A 20,237-nucleotide genomic window follows, 5' to 3' on the forward strand; every position below is an offset into this window, starting at 1 on the left:
TGGGTCCTTCTAGTTGTGGCATGTGGGACGCTGCCTCAGCGTGGTTTTGATGAGCAGTATCATGTCCGCGCCCAGGATTCGAACCAACGAAACACTGGGCCGCCTACAGCGGAGCGCACAAACTTAACCACTCAGCCACGGGGCCAGCCCCTGTAGTTTTTAATGTATAGATCTTATATATATTTTGTTATAATTGTCCCTAAGTCATTATTTTTGGATGCTATTATAAATGGTACTTATTTTTAATTTCAGTTTCTAATTTTTCATTGTTGATATATAAAGTTATAGTTGGTTTTTATATTGATCTTTTATCCTATCACTTTGCTAGGCTCACTTGTTAGTTCTAGTAGCTTTTTTATATACTCCTTAGGATTCTTTATGTAGATAATCGTGTCATTTGTAAATAAATAAATCAATATTTGCTTTATTGCGGTAGTCTGGAACTGATCCTGCAGTATCTTCGACTGATGCCTGTGTATTTAAAGTGTACAACTTGATGATTTGATAGATGTATACATTGTAAAATGATTGCCACAATCAAGCTTATTAACATATCCATCCCTCTTAGAGTTGCCATTTTCTTTTCCTTTTGCTTTTTTGTGTGGTGCAAACACTTAAGATATACCGTCTGAGCAAATTTGAAGGAGACAATACAGTAGTGTTAACTCCAGGCATATTGCTTCACGTTAGAGCTCCAGAACTTATTCATCTTGCATAAATGAAACTTTGTACCCCTTGACCAGCATCTCCCCATTTCCCCCTCCTCCCAGCCCCTGCTAACCACCATTTTATTCTCTACTTCTATGATTTTGACTATTTTAAATTCCACATATAAGTGAGATCATACAGTATTTGTCTTTCTGCATCTGGGTTATTTCCGTTTAGCATAATGTCCTCCAGGTTCTTCCATGTTGTTGCAAATGGCAGAATTTTCTTCTTTTTAAAGACTGAATAGTATCTCATTGTTTATATATACCACATTTTCTTTACCCATTTGTCTGTTTATGGACATGTAGGTTATTTAATGCTGAAGTGAACATGGGAGTGTAGATATCTTGTCGAGATCGTGATTTCATTTCTTTTGGATATATACCCAGAAATGGGGTTGCCGGATTATACATAGTTCTAAGTTTTTTAATAAACCTCCATACTGTTTTCCATAATGGCTATACCAATTAACATTCTCACCAATGGTATACAAGGATTCCTTTTTCTCCATATCTTTACCAACACTTGTTATCTTTCATCATTCTGAGAATAGTCATTCTAACAGGTGTGAGGTGGTATCTCGTTGTGGTTTTGATATGCATTTCCCTAGTGGTTAGTGAAGTTGAGCACTTTTTCATACACTTGTTGAACATTTTGTTTGTCGTCTTTTGAGAAATATCTATTCAGGTCCTTTGGCCGTTTTTTAATGGAGTTATGATTTTTTTTTGTTATTGAGTGTAAGAGTTTATTATATATTTTGGATATTAACTCTTTAACAGATGTTTGGTTTCTTCCATTCCGTAGTTTGCATTTTCACTCTGTTGATTGTTTCCTTTGCTGTGCAGAAGGTTTTTAGTTTGATGAATTCCCATTTGTCTATTTTTGCTTTTGTTGCATGTGCTTTTGGTGTCATATCCAAAAAAATCATTGTCCAGACCAATGTTGTGAAGCTTTTTCCCCATGTTTTCTTGTAGTAGTTTTATGGTTTCAGGTCTTACGTTTAAGTCTTTCATCAATTTTGAGTTGATTTTTGTATATAGTGTGAAATAAGGGTCTAATTTCATTCTTCTGCATGTGGTTATGCAGTTTTCTCAGCAGCATTTATTGAAGAGTAACCTTTCCCAATTGTGTGTTCTTGGCATGTTTTCTAAGATCAATTGATCATAGATTTGTGCATTTATTTCTGGGCTTTCTATTTTGTTCCATTGGTCTATATATCTGTTTATATGTCAGTATCATACTGTTTTAGTTACTGTAGCTTTGTAGTATATTTTGAAATCAGAAAGTGTGATACCCCCAGCTTTGTTCTTCTTGCTCAAGATTGCTTTGGCTGTTCATAGTCTTTTGTGGTTCCATCTGAATTTTAGGATTTTTTTTTCTGTTTCTATAAAGGATGCCATTGGGATTTGGATAGGGATTGCATTGAATCTGTAGATCACTTTGGGTAGTGTAGACATTTTAACAATATTACTTCTTCTAGTCTATGAACATGGGGTATTTTTCCGTTTATCTGTGTCTTAAATTTCCTGCATGAGTGTTTTATAATTTTCAGTGCACAAGTCTTTTACCTCTTTGGTTAAATTTATTCCTACATATTTTATTCTTTTTGTTGCTATTGTCAGTGGGATTGTATTCTTAATTTCTTTTTTGGATAATTTATTTTTTGTGTATAGAATTGTGACTGATTTTTGAATGTTGACTTTGTATTCTGTGACTTGACTGAATTCATTTATTAGTTCTAATGGTTTGTTTTCATTGAATCTTTAGGCGTTTCTATGTATATGATCATGTCCTCTGCTAACAGAGATAATTTTACTTCTTCCCTTTCGATTTGGATGCCTTTTATTTCTTTTTGTTGTCTAATCGCTCTGACTAGGACTTCCAATACTATGTTGAAAAGAAATGGCGAGAGTGGGCCTCCTTGCCTTGTACTGGATCTTCAATGGAAAGCTTTCAGTTTTCCCCCATTGATTATGTTGTAAACTGTGGGCTTTTCATAAATGGCCTTTATTGCATTGAGGTAAGCTCTTTCCATACCTACTTTGAAAGTTTTAATTATGAATGGATGTTAAACTTTGTAGATGCTTTTTCAGCCTCTATTGAGATGATCATGTTTTCTTCCCTTTCATTCTGTTAACGTGACTGATTTGCCTATGTTGAACTGTCTTTGCATTCCTTGCTCATGGTGTTTGATCTTTTTAATGTAGCCCTGAATTTATTTGTTAGCATCTTATTGAGAATTTTTGCATTTATGATCATCAAGGATATTGGCCTGTAGTTTTCTTTTCTTGTAGCATCTTTGGTTTTGTTAGCAGGGTATTGCTGATCTCATAAAATGAATTTGGAAGTGTTACCTCTTTTTCTGTTTTTGGAAGAGTTTAGGAAGGATTGGTATTAATTCTTCTTGGAGTGCCTGGTAGAGTTCACCTGTGATGCCATCTGGATCTGGGCTTTTCTTTGTTGGAATATTTTTATTTACTGACTCAATCTTCATATTTGTTGTTAGTCTGTTCAGCCTTTATATTTTTTCTTTATTCAGTCTTGATAGGTTCATGTTTCTGGGATTTATCTATTTCTTCAAGATTATCCAATTTGTTGGCATATAATTGTTCAGAGTAGTCTTTTATGATCCTTTTTATTTCTGAGGCATCTGCTGTGATGTCTCCTTTTTAATTTTTGATTTTATTTTTATGAATGTTCTCTCTCTTTTCTTAGTATATCTTAAGAGTTTGTCAATTTTATCTTTTCAAAAAGCTAACTCTTAGTTTTGTTAAGTTTTTCTATTATTGTATTCTCTACTTGATTTATTTCTGCTTTAATACTTCTATTTTCCTTCCTTCTGCTAACTTTGGGCTTTGTTTGTCCTTTTTCTAGTTTCTTGAGGTATAAAGTTAGGTTGTTTGAGATCTTTCTTCTTTTCTAAGGTAGGTATTTATTGCTATAAACTTTCCTCTTAGTTCTGCTTTTGCTTCATCTCATAGGTTTTGGTATGGTGTGTTTTCATTTTTGTTTATCTTGAGATACTTTTAAAATTCCCTTTTGATTTCAATGTTGTTCAAGAGTATATTATTTAGGGGGCCAGCCCAGTGTTCAAGAGTATATTATTTAGGTTGTTCAAGACTATATTATTTAGGGGGTCAGCCCAGTGGCATAATGGCAAGTTTGCACACTCCACTTTGGTGGCCCGGGGTTTGCAGGTTCAGATCCTGGGCATGGACCTCCACACCGCTTACCAAGTCATGCTGTGGCAGGTGTCCCACATATAAAATAGAGGAAGATGGGCACAAATGTTAGCTCAGAGCCAATCTTTCTCAGCAAAAAGGTGGCAGATGTTAGCTCAGGGCTAATCTTCATCAGCAAAAAAAAAAAAAAGTGTATTGTTTAGTTACCACTTATTTGTGAACTTTCCCAATTTTATTGCTGTTATTGATTTCTAACTTCATTCCATTGTGATCAGAAAAGACAGTTTGAGTGATTTTGATCTCCTTAATTTGTTAAAACTTGTTTTGTGACTTAGTATGTGCTCTACTCTGGAGAATGTTCTTTTTGCACCTGAGAAGTATGTGTATTCTTCTGCTGTTGGGTGGAAAGTTCTGTATAAGCCAATTAGGTCCTTTTGGTTTATAGTGTTGTTCAGCTTTTGTTTATTGATTTTGCTGTCTGGATGTTCTATCCATTATTGTAAGTGGGGTATTGAAGTCTCCTACTATTACTGTATTGCTGTTATGTTGCCTAGAGATGTCTGTCAATGTTTGCTTTATATATTTAGGTGCTCTGATGTTGGATGCATATATATTTATAATTATTATACCTTCCTGTTGAATTGACACTTTTATTCTTACGTAATGAGCTTCTTTGTCTCTAGAGACAGTTTTAGACTTAAAATATATTTTGTTGATATAAGTATAGCCACCTCTGCTTTCCTTAGGTTACCATTTGTGTGAAATATTTTTTTCATACCTTCATTTTCAGCCTATGTGTCCTAGCATATAACTGGATCTTGTTTTTCTGTTTGTTTAGCTACTCTATTTCTTTTGTTGATGAATTTAATCCATTTACATTTAAGGTGATTATTCATAAGTGAGAACTTAATATTGCCATTTTGTTAAGTGCTTGCTGTCTGTTTTATAGTTGTTTTGTCTCTCTTTTTCTTGTTCTCTTTGTTATTTGATGATTTTTTGTAGTGATTTGTTTTGATTATTTTGTCTTTGTCTTTTTATATCTGTTATAGGTTTTTTATTTGTGGTTGTCTTTAGGCTTGAATAAAATATCTTGTCATTGTAACCTCCTATTTTGAGTTGATAACAACTTAACTTCAATTGTATACAAAAACACTAAACTTTTACTCCTATCCTACACTTTGTGTTCTTTTAGTTGGTTTGCTTTTTTTTTTTAATTGTCTGTCTGTTAACACTTTTTATTTTTTAATTTTTATATGTGTTAAAAGTAATACATGCATCACCATTACACTGTTACAGCCATCTGTATTTGTCTATATATTTACCTTTACCTGTGAGATTTATGTGTTTGCATTATGTGTTTTTGTTTCAATTTGGAGAACTCCTTTAAGCATTTCTTGTAAGGTAGGTCAACTGGTGATGAACTCCCTCTGTTTTTGTTTGGGAACGATTTTATCTCTTTTTAATTTTTAAGGGAGAATTTTGCCAGAGATACTATTCTTGGTTGTCATATTTTTAATTTAAATTCTTTGAATATATCATCTCACTCTCTCCTGGCCTGCAAGGTTTCTGCTGAGGAATCCACTGATATTCTAATGGGTGCTCGCTTGTATGTGGTGAGTTGTTTTTCTCTTGCTGCTTTCAAAATTCTTTGTCCTTGACTTTTGACAATTTGATTATAATGTGTCCTGGAGTAGTCTTCTTTGAGTTGATCTTGTTTGAGGACATTTGATATTCATCAATCTGAATGTCCATTTCCCTTCATGATTTTGGAAGTTTTTAGCCATTATTTCTTTAAATAAGCTTTCATTCCTTTTCTCTCTTTTCCTTCTGGGGCTCTCATAATATGTATATTGATTCCTTGATGATATTCCATAAGTTCCATAGAGTTTATTCATTCTTTTTCATTCTTTTTTCTTTTTTCTCCTCGGACTGGATAATTTCAAATATCTTATCTTTGGATTCTCTGAATGTTTCTTCTGCTTGATTGAGTCTATTGTTGAAGCTCTCTCTTGCATTTTTCATTTCACTCGTATTATTCAGCTCCAGAATTTCTGTTTCTTTTTTTATGTTTTGTATTTCTTTATTGATCTTCTTGTTTTGTCCATGTATTACTTTCCTGATTTCATTGAGTTGTCTATGTTTTCTCATAGCCTGCTCACTTTCCTTACAACAATTCTTTTAATTTCTTTTTCAGGTAATTTGTAGGTCTCACATTCTTTGGGATCAGTTATTAGAAAATTATCGTGTTCCTTTGGTGGTGTCATATTTCCTTAATTTTTCTTGTTTATTGTAGCCTTGCATTGATGTCTGCACATTTGAAAGAGCAGTCATATCTTCCAGACTATGGACTGGCTTTGATGGGGAAAGACCTTCAACTGTGGGTGGGTGTGAAGGTACTGATTGAGTGGAATGTGGTGGCTCTAGCTGTGGGTAGGGTGCAGCAGAGTGTTCTCTGTGCAGCTCCATCAGCTGAGGTCAGCATTTGCAAAGACTACACATGGGGCACAGTGATGGCTTCTTCTCCACAGTGGCACCACAGGGTAGACTCTGGGAAGCTCCATCAGCTGGAGTCAGCATGGGTGAAGACTGTAGGGGTCCTTGGTGGTGAAAGCCACAGGTATCCATAGTGGTGGCAAGTGCTGCTAGGGTTCTCCTGCTCTTCTTTTCTCCAGGTGGGTAGGTTATGCTGAAGGGATCTCTCTTGGATTGGGGAATGGTGTGACACAGGTAAAAATGCTTCCTATACTTTTCTATGCAGCCATCCTTGGTTTTTGTGCTCCTCTCTGTTCTTTTTCTTTCTCTTTGTTTTTTCTTAGTGCAACAAGTAGGAGAATACATAGATGAATAATGAGAAATAAGCAAAAATTAAAACAATTCATAAAAATGGGCCAAATTATCCAAGGGTTTGTCCAGACTAAGTATGGAAAAACTTGAGATTTACTAAATTATAGATTTTTTTCCCTGCAGTATAGATAAATTGAGTTTGTGTTGGTAGATAAAGATGAGGCATATCAACATGAATTATTTATTAGGTATAAGAGCCTGTTGCTACTAAGTATGCTATTGTTGCTCATGGGTCTGTGGAGTAGAATGTTTCATTTTCCAGAATATAAATTAGATGACACTCTTGCATTTTCATTTTCTGTATGTTTTGTGATAAAACTTTTCTCTTTGCCAAAGGAGACTTTCCTTTGATGGATATATAAAAGCCATTTGAATTATTTAAAATATGGAAGTTATTTTTGCTCCTTTTAAATACATGGTAAAAAAAGTTCAAATTGTATAAAAGAGAGTACAATGGGAGACGAATCTTCTTCCTCCCACAGATCCATAGGCCCTTCTTTATAGAGTTTCTTAAATGAGCATTAAACAGTTGAACCCTCTTTCTTATCTATTTTTCTATTTAAAATTCCTTAGAGAGAGGTCATCTAGCAATGTTCAAATTTCCTAGGGTGTAGCATATGAAACTTTAGGATCTAGGCCTTTTACCTCAATCTCTAAATATTTGGGGATTTTCCTAGATATCTTATTGTTATTGGTTTCTCATTTAATTTTTGTTTTGGTCAGAGAGCATACTTTGTATGATGACAGCCTTCTTAAATTTATTGTGACTTGTTTTATGGCCCAGCATACAGTCTAACTTGGTGAATATTCCATGTGCATTTGAAAAGAGGTTTTAATTTGCCCTAGTTGAGTGTAGTAGTCTATAAATGTAAATAGGGCAATTAGGTTGATAGTATTATTAAAATCTATATCCTTACTGGTTTTTTTGGGCCTACTTTTCCTTTCAGTTACTGATAGGTGAGTGTTAAAATCCCCAACTAAGATTATGGATTTGTCTTTTTCTCCCTTTACTTTTACCAATTTTTGCTTCATGTATCTTAAAGCTCCATTATTAGGTACATAAAGATGTCTTCCTAAAGAATTGATTCTTATATCATTGCAGCATGACCCTCTTTATCTCTGGTAATATTCCTTGATTTGAGGTCTTTTTTTGTCCAGGATACTAATATAGCCATAGCCACTATTTTTTGTGATTTCAGACTATCCATGTCTCTTGTAAATCGCATAAAATTGAATCTTGATTTTTTATCCAATTTGGCAGTTTTTTTAATTGAAGTGTTTAATCCATTTAAATTTCATGTAATTATTGAGGTAGTTGTTTTCTTTTGTTTTTTTCTGATGAGAAGTCAGCTAACATTGTTTCCCAGTATGGAATATGTCTTTTTTCTCTGCTTTTAATATTTTCTCTTTGTATTTGATTTTCAGCAATTTGAATATGATGGGCCTATGAATGGTTTTGTTTGTATCTTTTCATTGGGTTCATTGAGCTTTTTGGATCTGTTTGTTGTTGTTGTTGTTGTTGTTTGAGGAAGATTAGCCCTGAGCTAACATCCGCTGCCAATCCTTCTCTTTTTGCTGAGGAAGATTGGCCCTGAGCTAACATCTGTGTCCATCTTCCTCTATTTTCTATGTAGGACATCTGCCACAGCATGGCTTGATAAGTGGAGCCAGGTCCGTGCCTAGGATCTGAACTGGTAAACCCCAGGCCACTGAAGCAGAATGTGCTAACTTAACCGTTGCACCACCAGGCCAGCCCCTGTATGTTGTTGTTTTTGATCAAATTTGAAAGATATTTTTGGCAAGTATGTCATCAAGTTTTTTTTTCTTTTGCTGCCTCATTGTTTCTCTCTCTTTCTTTGGAGATTTCAGTTACACTTGTGTTATTGAGGTTCAATTTTTTTTTCTCTCTGTACTTTGCTAATTTCAACATCTGGATCATCTGTGGCTGTTTCTATTAACTAATATGGTTCTATTAACTGACTTTTCACTTCGCTCTGTCACGTTTTCTTGTTTATTTGCATGTCAAGTGATTTTTTATTGTGTAGTGGACATTATGACTTATACTTTGTAGAGACTGGTTTCCGTTATTTTCTATTGGAGAGAAAGCAGAAAGTTAAATTATTGGCAGATTACCTTGGTGCATTACGGAGGCCTGGTGTAGGCTTTGTTAGGGAAGGTCTCTTTTGCTTTTGTCCTTACTCCTAGGAAAAAAGTCTTAGACCTGAAATATGGTCTTTACTCCTAAAATATGACCCTTTTGGGGTATCAGTGGGATGCCTGAAGTGTTTACCCTGCCCCTCCAATTTGATGGGACTCAGACTCCAGGCTCTTCCCTGTGGTTGACAGCTCCCAGAATCTCTGCTCAGGTTCCTTCTAGTCATTTTTCCTCAGTTCCTGGAAGTCTCACTCCACATGTGCATAGTAAGGGGTCAGCCAAGGACTTGAGGAGAGTATATGCAAATTTTGGGGTTCTCTACTCTGTGGCTTCCCCTTTTCTGGGATCCTCCTTTAATTTCTGATAATTCTGGCAGATTCAAACTCAGTCCTCTAATTATTTGGGCCAGTAGTAGTCTGACTTTCTGCTTGAGCTGTATCTGCTTTGTGCCTTTGGACTGTGGGATGCCTGCAGAGGAAAAGCCAGGTAAATGTGCATCTCATGCAGTATGGTTCCCTTCTTTCAAGGGTCGAATACCCTCGTGTTTCTTCCTACTTTTGGTTGCTCTTCTGTGCCTTGTTTTCATTTATATTTTGTCTAGAATTTATTATTGTCATCAGTAGGAGGCATAGCATGATACAAGGTAATCCATCATTACTGGAAGCTGGAGCCTTTTAATCTCAAATAAAAGAATGTATGGTGATAAAATATGCTAAGAAAGCTCCCTCTGTTTCTTTGGCTTCTTCATCATTTCTCCCATAAAACTGAAGCAGTATCCTATTGATTAAAAAGTTATATTCCTACCTTCCCGTGAAATTATCATCAGATAAGCAGAAGTTTGCATAGATTTTCCATTAACTGCTACAGAATTGAAAAGCATTTCTCCTTAAAGTCACTGGAAATGTTAATGTGCACATCTATAAACAGCCTTATCTTTTTTTTTTTTTTTTTGATTAGCAGGCACCTATATAGCACTTAACATGTGCCAGCTACTGGTCTAAGCATTTTAAGATTTTATTTTTTTTTTCCTTTTTCTCCCCAAAGCCCCCCGGTACATAGTTGTATATTCTTCGTTGTGGGTTCTTCTAGTTGTGGCATGTGGGATGCTGCCTCAGCGTGGTTTGATGAGCAGTGCCATGTCCGTGCCCAGGATTCGAACCAATGAAACACTGGGCCGCCTGCAGCAGAGCGCGAGAACTTAACCACTCGGCCACGGGGCCAGCCCCTGGTCTAAGCATTTTATATGTATTAACTCCTTTAATCCTCCCATCAACCCAATGAGGTAGGTATGATGATTATCCTCATTTTCCAGATGAGGAAACTGAGGCACAGAGAGATTAAGTAGGAAGTGATGGAGCCAAGATTTGAACCTAGGCATTCTGGCTTTACTAGAATCTGTACTCTCAAGGACTGCTCTGCTACCTCTCCCACTCCACCTGCCTATACTAATTATGCTCTGGGTTTGTACCTGTTAGTATTTGTGAATTTTTCAAGTTTTTCAATTAGTGGTATCTATCCTCTTGGTTTATAGTCTGCTTTAAGAACAGGAAGCACATACTGTGTTACATAGTGGTATTATATAATATACATCCAGGAACTCCCTATTGTGTCAGATACCCAGAAAAGACTCAAACACAATTTCCCCTAAAAATCTTGCCTGTAAATTCTAGGGGGTGTTAGTCATTTTTTTTCTTTTGTACTTTCACAACATAGTATTTACATTTCTATTGAATGGTTATTTTTTCTGCCTTGTATTGCAGCTAGTACTTAATAGGCTCCACCTTCCTATTAGGTTGAGGTCATTAAAGGTGGAGATTATGCCTTCCATCATTTTTGTGGGCATTCTATCCTGGCGTCTAGCCCATATTGAATAGAAATGGACCATGTTATTCTAAAGCTGTGATAGTAAAAATACACTTCTATTTGCCAGATGAGAATCTTTGCATATCCATATATGTGTACATCTTGTTTACAATAAAAGTATCTATTTGTGTTTTACTTTCAACTTTTGAAAATCTTTTCATATCTAGTATCTTTTTATATCTTTATGGAAAAATGGTGTAAGCTTTCACTTATTCATTCAGTAATTATTTTCTGAGAGTCTACTATGTGCCAGGTACTGTTTTAGTTGCTTAGCATATAGCAATGAGCAAAACAAAGTCCCTGCTTTCATGTAGATTTCATTCTTCTGAGAAGGCAGAGATAAACAATAATGTGTCAAGTGGTGATGAAGAAAAACAACATAGGATAAAGAGAGAATTATGATGGAGAATACTACTTTAGATGGTGTGATCTGGAAAGACCTCTATGAGGAAGTGACATTTGAGTAGGGACCTGAATGAAGTTAAGGAGTAAACTTGTAAAGTTTCTGGAGTTTAGAAGAGTTCCAGGGAGAGGGAGTAGCGAAGACAAAGGCCTTTGCATTAGGAAAAACAGCAAGAAGGGTACACTGGAAGTGGGGGAGAAATGAGATGGAAAGGTTGTGGTGTAGTGCGTGTGGGAGGCAGATTATGGAGGGTCTTGTAAAACATGGTAAGGACTTTGGCTTTTATTCTAATTTTGATGCAAATCATTGGAACATTTTGAGCAGAGGAGTGACATCTGAATTATGTTTAACATGTTCAATTTAGATGCCATGGAGAGAAAAGGATGTATAGGGAACAGGAATAGAATCATAGAGACCAATTCTGAGGCTACTGAAGTAATCCAGGCCAGAGATGTTGACTGCTTAAACTAGGATGGAGGTAGTGGAAGTGATAAGTCGTGTTTAGATTTGGATATATTTGAAGTTAGAACCAAGAACCATGATAACCTACTCAGGACTTTTTATAGGATATAAGAAAAAGAAAGGAGTTGGAAATTACACCCGTGTTTTTGGTTTGAGCATCATAGTGAATGTTAGTACCATTTACTGAAATGGGAAACACTGACAGAAGGATCGGGTGGAAACAGGATATATATCATTGCCCTTATTTTCTGTTTGAAGAAATTGAGGTGTAGATAAAGAGTTTTGGTAAGCATTGGGCTAGAATCCTGGTTGCCTTATTGCTAGCCTCAGACTTATTCTAAATAAGAGTCTCAATATTTTTGTTACTAATTTTACTTGCATGATGATAACTCATGTTCATTTTTAAATTCTTCCAAAGGAAGAGCCTGAGCAAGGATGTTTTAAGTCTTTGGGATGTGAGGGCAATCTGGCTGTGGCATCTGTCACTCCATTGATCACCAAGGTTGATTTGGCTGGGCTGGCTGGCTAGGTGGGTGTCCCCTTCTTCCCTCACCGCTCCACGTGTGTCCCTCCTGAAGCTGCACGCTCTGGTTGAAGAGGACGACCTTCCCGATAGAGGAGGACCGTTCTTCCGTCAGGGGTATACGAGTAGCTGTGCTCTCCTGCTAGAACCTCCAGACAAGCTCTCAAGGTCCATTTGTAGGAGAACGTAGGGTAGTCAAGCTTCCAAGACTCCAGACACATCCCAGTGAGGCACTGCATGTGGCAGTCTGCCTTTCTTTAAAAAAAAAGTCTTTGATGTTTTATCTATTTTCTCAGATAGTAATGTTTGCTGGATTAAATTGAAAGGAGTTTCAATCTCCCCTTTAACCTTGACATTGTCGTAAGGTGTGTATCTGTCTTGTGGTTAAGATAAACTGCATGAATTGAAAATTGCCGTGTGTATTTCAGAAAGTAGTGGTTAAGACTAGGAATGATAGGATCTAGGTTTGGGCTATAGGAGTCCCTTACACTCTGTATAACTTTCAGTGAATCACTGTACTGTTTTCAGCCTCAGTTTTCCCATCTGTGAAATGGGAATAATACCTACTCATCTTACATAATTATTTGGAAGATGAAATGAGATAATGTATGCCTAACAGTGCTAGCACACAACTGACATATCAAATATGCATTAAAGTTTATGGAGTCTGAATCTCAATAAAGCCACCATGAGATGTTCACAAAGTTGGGAGAAATTTGTAGTAGAGAAAGTTTGTGGAAAAATTCTCTACTTAAATACATGTTGCTTTTTTCATATTATGTATATTAACTTACATGTTATAAAGAATATATCACTGAAGATTAATGTTCGTGTTTGCTTTACAGGTATTGGTTTGTTTTGAAAAAGGGCTATCATTTGGCTTTCAAAGATGGCAGCCAAACTGATAACTTCATGGAAGAGCAGATTGATCCACATAAAGAAGTTCTAGATAGAGTGACTGATCTGAGCATGCTCAGGCTATTTGAGACCTACCTGGAAGGCTGCCCACAACTTGTTCTTCAGCTCTACACCTTTCTGGGATATGGTCAAGCAAATTTCAGTCAGTGTAAGTCTTTCTCAGCACCCTGTGTTAAATGGATGCCACTGAGGTCTCATGTCAACTACCTAACTCTTTGGCAGGTTTAGAACGTATTCTTTTATCTTTGCTCCTTTCTGAAATCTCACTAAAAAGGAGAGCAAAGGAATGAAGACAATATAAACCCATAAGGACAAAGAGACTGCAGAGTAGAATACCAGATTAGAAATATCAACAGATGTTTAGAAGATGGAAAACTTAGGTTATTCAGATTAACTCTACCACTGAAAGGCTAAATTATTTGAATCAGTCCTCCTTCTGAAAACATATAAAACAATGGGATAAATATTTTCAAAAGCCTCCATAAAAGCACAAAATAATCTGATACAATAGGCCAAAACATGTGTGAAAGTGGGAGTGCAACAGGGTTAAGTAGGACTCTGGAGGCATTTATCCCCTGAGGGTTGGTACTGAACTTTATAATTATAAACACTAGATTCAGTTTTGATGGCTTCCCAGGGTATGGAGGACTGAGGACAAAACTCATGGTCCTCACGGGGAGGGACGTCTGGTAGAAAATCCTAATCTATAAAGCTGGTACTTCAAAAGGCACCTTCCTTGTGGTAAAAGTGAAGTTACCTACCTCACTCTCTACTTCCAAGAGACTCCAAGGCGTATCGCCTTGCTGCTGCGTACTGCAGGAAAAAGCAACCCGGAGAACAGTATGATTTGCAGCCAAAATTCATACCTTCGGGCTAGTTCAAAAAACAAAGTAATAGAAACCGAGTTATGAATATATTTTCAAGTGGTCCCAGACGGATAGTGCCCCTACATGTCTGGCAGAAATGAGTGGAAATCCTCCCTGGAGGAATCCACCTTTTCTTAGGCCTCAAACAAGTTTTCCAAACAGTTTTCCAAGGAAAATGAATGGTTTACAGTAGTTTATAGCACGAAACAAAATAAGGCACCATGAGTAAGAAAAAAACTCGTTAAGACTTTAGATATTGGAAATTGCCAGATGCAAAGTATTAAACATGAATCCTGTTATGTTGAAAGAAGTAAATGATGAACTTGAAAATATGGAGTAGGAAACTAGAAAAACATGAGTTGTATATTTGAAAAAGAAAAAAGTAGAATTTATGAGAATGAAGAATTTAAGAATTGGAATTAAAAATCAGTAGATGAGGGGCCAGCCCTGCAGCCTGGTGATTAAGTTTGGTGTGCTCTGCTTCAGTGGCCCAGGTTCGGTTCATGGGTGCAGACCTACACCACTGGTTGATGGCCATGCTGTGGCAGTGACCCAAATACAAAATAGAGAAAGATTGGCGCAGGTATTAGCTTAGGGCAGATCTTCCTCAGCAAAAAAAAAAAAAACCCAACAAAACTCAGCAGATGAGACAGAAGTGTATAGACAGTGAGTCAATGCTAAGTCAGAAGAAATTATCCAGATTACAGCTTACTGAGACGAAGAGATGGAAAATATGAAAGAAATATTAAGAGACACGGAGGGAGCCAACCCTGTGGCGAAGTAAGTTTGCGATCTCTGCTTCAGGGGCCTGAGGTTTTCCAGTTCAGATCCTGGGCACGGATCTAGCACCACTCATCAAGCCATGCTGAGGCAACGTCCCACATAGAAGAACCTACAACTAGGATGTACAACTATGTACTGGCAGGTTTTGGGGAGGAAAAAAAAGAGATAGATTGGCAACAGATGTTAGTTCAGGGCCAGTCTTCCTCACCAAAAAAAAAAGAAAAGAAAAGAAAAGAAAGAAACCAGAAGCCAATATTTAAAAAAAAACACATGGAAAATGGGATGAGAAGATCTCATATAGATCTGAGCAGAGTTTGTAAAGGAGAGAAAGAATGGAGGAGAGGCAAAATTTGAAAAGTTAATGGCTGAAAAAATTTCAGAACTGATGAGAGTAACCTACCCACAGATTTAAGAAGCCCATCATCTCACAAGCAACTATGTAGAAAGAAATCCATACTACAGAGTATCATCATCATATACTTTAGACAGAATAACGCTATGTGGTAAAGAAAAAGATAAATGAAAGTACAAGGCAGCAATAACATGTAAGTCAGATGGAAGACAAATGGAGTTAAAATGTTTTAAATTTCTTGTGTGGTCCAGAAGACAGATGGATCTGTGTTAATATACATATATATATATGTATATTAGATAGATATAGATATATAGATATATAGATTTTTTTTTTGGTGAGGAAGATTGGCCCTGAGCTAACATCTGTTGCCAATCTTCCTCTTTTTGCTTGAGGAAGATTGTTGCTGAGCTCACATCTGTGCCAATCTTCCTCTATTTTTGTATGTGGGATGCTGCCACAGCATGGCTTGATGAGTGGTGCATAGGTCCATGCCTGGAACCCAAACCCATGAACGCCGAGCTGCTGAAGCAGAGCACGTGAATTTAACCATTATGCCACTGGGCTGACCTCCTGTTTTTTATTAGTTTTAATTTAGAAAAGTTTCTTTCAACTTCACAAATTAGTGATAATATCATGTATATTTTTGGATCATCTTAAATTTGGGAAAAACTTTACCAATTTCTTCAGTAATATGCTGTAAGATCAGAGTATAGCAAGACTTCTTTTTTTGGATGAAATATCTAGTTTTAAATACTGTTTGAATTGACAACTCTAGTTAATTGTCGAAGTCTCTTTTAGAGAATATTGGGAGTCTTATGTTTTCTTCACTGGTGTCAGTAATGTCAAAGCAGAAAGAAATTAAGGAGTCTGCATAGATGTGATTGGGCAGGTTCATTTCAGACTGAGCGAAATGCGTAAGCAAAGGCGTGGTTTGGCAAAGACAAGGAATTTAGTTTGGCTAGGGTGTAAATGTACAGGTTAGGTTACCAAAATGATCAGAAAAAATATGTTGGAAGCAGGTAGGTAAGTGGGAAATGGGAAATAGTTTCAAACTAAGTGTCCACTGGATGAGGCTAGACTGTCAGGCCTTAACGTGCTAAGGGATCTAAAGGCTGCTGATGGCAGTATAGTGGAGTGTTAAGATCAGGCAAACTGCCTGAGAATCCTAGCTCTCTCGCTTACTAATATTAATTATTCAAGCAAATCTTGTAAATGTATCCCCTAAACCTGAGCTAAATGTACTCTCAACTCAGTTTCCCTTTAGCCAGATCCCCGAAGTGGCCACGGCTACTTCAGTACACCAAGGGAAAATGAGAGAGAGAGTAAGCAGGAGTAGAGACAGGGAGTTTAATCAACTGCAATTAAAATGTCTTATTTTTCCAAATTTTATAAAAACAAAGGGCAAAGTGAACACATTGCTAGGGCTTTGCCAGGCTTTGAAGGTAGGTCTCTGACATTTAAGCTTCACTGCCTTCGTGATAAGTTCACCTCTGAGGTGATGTTGATTAACTTGAAACTTTGCTGTGTTTAACATGCATGTTGTGATTTCTGGGGAAACCACCAAAGAATGAAAACAGCATCTCACTGAAGGACGTGGATTATTAGATTGAAAGGGTGAATAAAAAGGGCCCATACCAAGCCCCTCATTATAACATTTCAGAGAGGCAAAGATAAAGATAAGATTTGGAAGATTTAAGAGAAAAAAGATCACATAAAGATAGAGAAACTGAATGGCATTGAAATTCTTAACCATGACACTTGAAATTAGAACCTAATAGAGCAATGACTTCAAAGTTTCAATGGAAAACATTTTTAAACTTTGAATTCTACTTCCAGCAAAACTGCGTGTCAAATATGAGGGTAGAATCAAGACATTTTGAGACATACCTGGTCTTAAAAAATTTAGCTTACATGCGACTTTTTTCAGATATGTCTGGAGAATGCTTGACCAAAACATAAGAATAAAGCAAGAAAGAAATATGAGAACAGGAAATAGGAAGTCAACACAGAAGACAGGTGAAGGAAAGTTCTGGAAAGACAGGAAGTAAACCTTGAGAACAACCATCTTAGAACAGGAGGATCATATTCTTAAAAAAAAGAAAAGAACTAGTAGATGTATATAGGGGAGTTTTATTAATTAATTAATTTGAAGACTTTTCTAAGAAATACAGTAGTCCCTCCTTATCCATGGTTTTGCTTTCTGCAGTCTGAAAATATTAAATGGAAAATTCAAGAAATAAACAATTCTTAAGTTTTAAATAGTGTGCCATTCTGAGTAGCATGATGAAATCTTGCGCCGACCCACTCCATCTCACCCAGGACGTGAATCATCCCGTTGTCCAGTGCATGCACACTGTATACGCTGCCTGCCTGTTAGTCACTTAATGGCCATCTCAGTTATCAGATTGACTGTCGACATATCACAGCGCTTGTGTTCAAGTAACCCTTATTTTACTTAATAATGGCCCCAAAGTACCATTAATCTCTTACTGTGCCTAGTTTATAAATATGATTCATCATAGGCAGGTATATATAGGAAAAAACATGGTATATAGAGGCTTTGGTGCTATCTGCAGTTTCTGGCATCCACTCGGGGTCCTGGACCGTATCCCCTGTGGATGGGGGGACTGCTGTACTGAGAGGGTCATGAAAAACTGAGCAAGGAAGGAAACAATGAAAAGTTTTAAAAGAAAGGAAATATAATCAGAGTGTAGTAGTTGGCTGAGCAGTAAAAAAAAAAAATGCTGTACTTATATAGTTATAATAAGGTACACAGTGAATATTGATTTTACCAAAATCGTGATGTTACCCTTTTGGGCAGATGGAGGGAGAGGACAATGCAAGGAGGGTGTGTACCTATGTGTGTATGTGCTAAGTTTTTTTCTTCCCAAATAGGAAATCAATGAGCAGTGTCTAAACCAGATAAATTAAGAAATAGCACGGTATGTGTTTTATTTACAAATATGGCAGTAAATGTCAGAAGAAAAGCTAGAAGAGTTGATAGTGATTTTTTCTGGGGGTTGTGACTGAGAGGTAAGGGGGTAGACCAAGGTTCTGTTCTTTTTCTTACAAGTTCTGTAGTACTTTGACTTTTTAAAACTATATATGTGTCAGTTTGATAGAAATTAAAATCAGTTATAAAAAAGAAATTTACAGGAAAAGGATACTTTAATTCAAGTATTTTTGAATTAACAAAGAAAGAAAAGAAAAGAAGTTCAGCTAATTGTGCTGTCCAGAGTGGTATTTGCTAAAACCAGGAGAGTGGACAAAGGCATTTATAATCCTCATAATTCTCTTCAGTAGATAAATCCAGCTTAGGTCTGCCTTTCTGTCCTGATAGATAGGCCTCCAGTGAGGCTAAGTGGGGATGGCTAGCATTCTGTATTCTGCTCTAAATTATTTCTTTCTCATTCTCTAATATCTTTGCTTTCAGTTTTATAAAAGTCTTCAACTTTGACAGTGGGGCTAGTGACATGCCTTTCCAAAGTAGTAATGAACTTACTCTTTTGTTATTTGTTGGGGAGAAAAGGGGGTAAAGATTTCAAGCCTACAGAAATGTGTAAGTTTTAGAACATGTTTGTTCATTTGATCCATCGTCTTAAAGAGATGGTGAAATTGAGCTTGTTGGTACCCTGTACTTAGGTTAAATTTTCTGTTTAACCTCCCTTCCTCCCTTCCTTCCTGCCCGCCTCTCTCTCATGATGCTGTCTCATAGTGAATTAGGTATATGCCCAAAGTCAAAGCCAAAATGTCTGGAAAAGCCAGTCTCTTAGAGAACTTCCAGAGTATGCAGTTTCCACAATACCAATTGCTCCATAAAATCTGTCAAATGAATTTATTCAAAATCTTATAAAGCAGTGTGATGTCGTGGTTAATACCAGCTTTGAAATCAGGCAGATTTAGGCTCAAACCTCAGCTCTCTGCCACTTGCTAGTTGTGTGACCTGGGTCGAGTAATACATATATTCTCCAAGCACCAATTCCTTCGTATGTAATATGGCAATATTAACATCCATTTCAAAGGATTGGATGAAATGAGTATATAAAGTGCCTGACTTTGTGAGTGTGTGTATATACAGATAAGGCGTGTACGGCATATAGTAATTTAATATTGCTATTATTATTCCTATAACAATATCTCTTTTTTAAATTTTTTGTTTTGTAGATGCAGCCATCGTGGTCTCTTGCTGTGCTATTTCTTGGTCGACTGTTGATTACCAAGTAGCTTTAAGAAAATCCTTGCCTGATAAAAATCTCCTCAATGGATTCTGGCCCAAACTTGCATATCTCTTTTACAAGTTGTTTACATTATTATCTTGGATGCTGAGCGTTGTACTTCTTTTATTCTTAAATGTTAAGATTGCTTTATTTCTGTTATTATTCCTTTGGGTTTTGGGTATATTGTGGGCATTTAAAAAGCAAACTCAGTTTTGTGCTTCCATGGGTATGGAATTCTTATACAGGATTGTTGTTGGGTTCATCCTTGTCTTTACATTTTTTAATGTTAAGGGACAGAATACCAAATTTCCCATGTCTTGTTATTATATTGTAAGGGTACTGGCCACATTGGGGATATTGATTGTGTTCTGGGTTTGCCCACTTTCCGTTTTTAATTCAGACTATTTTGTACCTCTCACTGTCAGTATAGCTCTTACTCTTCTCCTTGGAATTATTTTTCTTATTGTTTATTATGGGACTTTGCACCCAAACAGAAGTGAAGAAACAAAACCAGATGAAGTTGATGGAAAATCAGTTCAAAGAGACTGTAGAATGAAGTATTTCCTAATGGAATAAGCTATTTGCTTATATGTTTCCTTTTTTTATTTCATTGGTTAGTAAAGAAAATGCTGTGTGTATGTGTGTGTGTTGTTTCTTATTTTTACCTTCTTCAATTTGAGATCAGTTCTGGTGCATTAGTTATGAATGTGAGAGAGCATAATATTTTTATTACTTAAATTAATTTCTTATTTGGTTTTGAAGATCTTGGGTGCTCAGATATATTTGCCTAATGTCTAGTAGAGTTGCCCTTGGAGCCTGAACTGGAAGAAATGGTCTGGTTCCCATAATTAGAAGGCTGGAGTTGAACTTCCCTCCAACTTTTTCCTCATTGTTCCCCAACTAAAACTGATGTAGCTGTTGTGAAGAATTGCAAAGGCAAGAGCAGAGAACACTCGTT

At 36.5% G+C, this 20,237-nt stretch overlaps 1 protein-coding gene across 1 annotated transcript in view; it reads left to right on the forward strand.

Moving 5' to 3' along the window:
* The window catches only part of XKR9 (XK related 9), a 32,230-nt gene extending 12,336 nt beyond the window's left edge, over window positions 1-19,894 (forward strand). Inside the window, exons 4-5 of the mRNA XM_046642497.1 lie at window positions 12,986-13,206; window positions 19,227-19,894. Coding sequence (XP_046498453.1) covers window positions 12,986-13,206; window positions 19,227-19,855 — 850 coding nt within the window. The 3' untranslated portion in view covers window positions 19,856-19,894. The remainder of the gene's footprint in view (window positions 1-12,985; window positions 13,207-19,226) is intronic.
* The last annotated feature ends 343 nt before the right edge of the window (window positions 19,895-20,237 follow it).

This window comes from Equus quagga, chromosome 16 (genome assembly GCF_021613505.1).
Source record: "Equus quagga isolate Etosha38 chromosome 16, UCLA_HA_Equagga_1.0, whole genome shotgun sequence".
Lineage (NCBI taxonomy): Eukaryota > Metazoa > Chordata > Mammalia > Perissodactyla > Equidae > Equus > Equus quagga.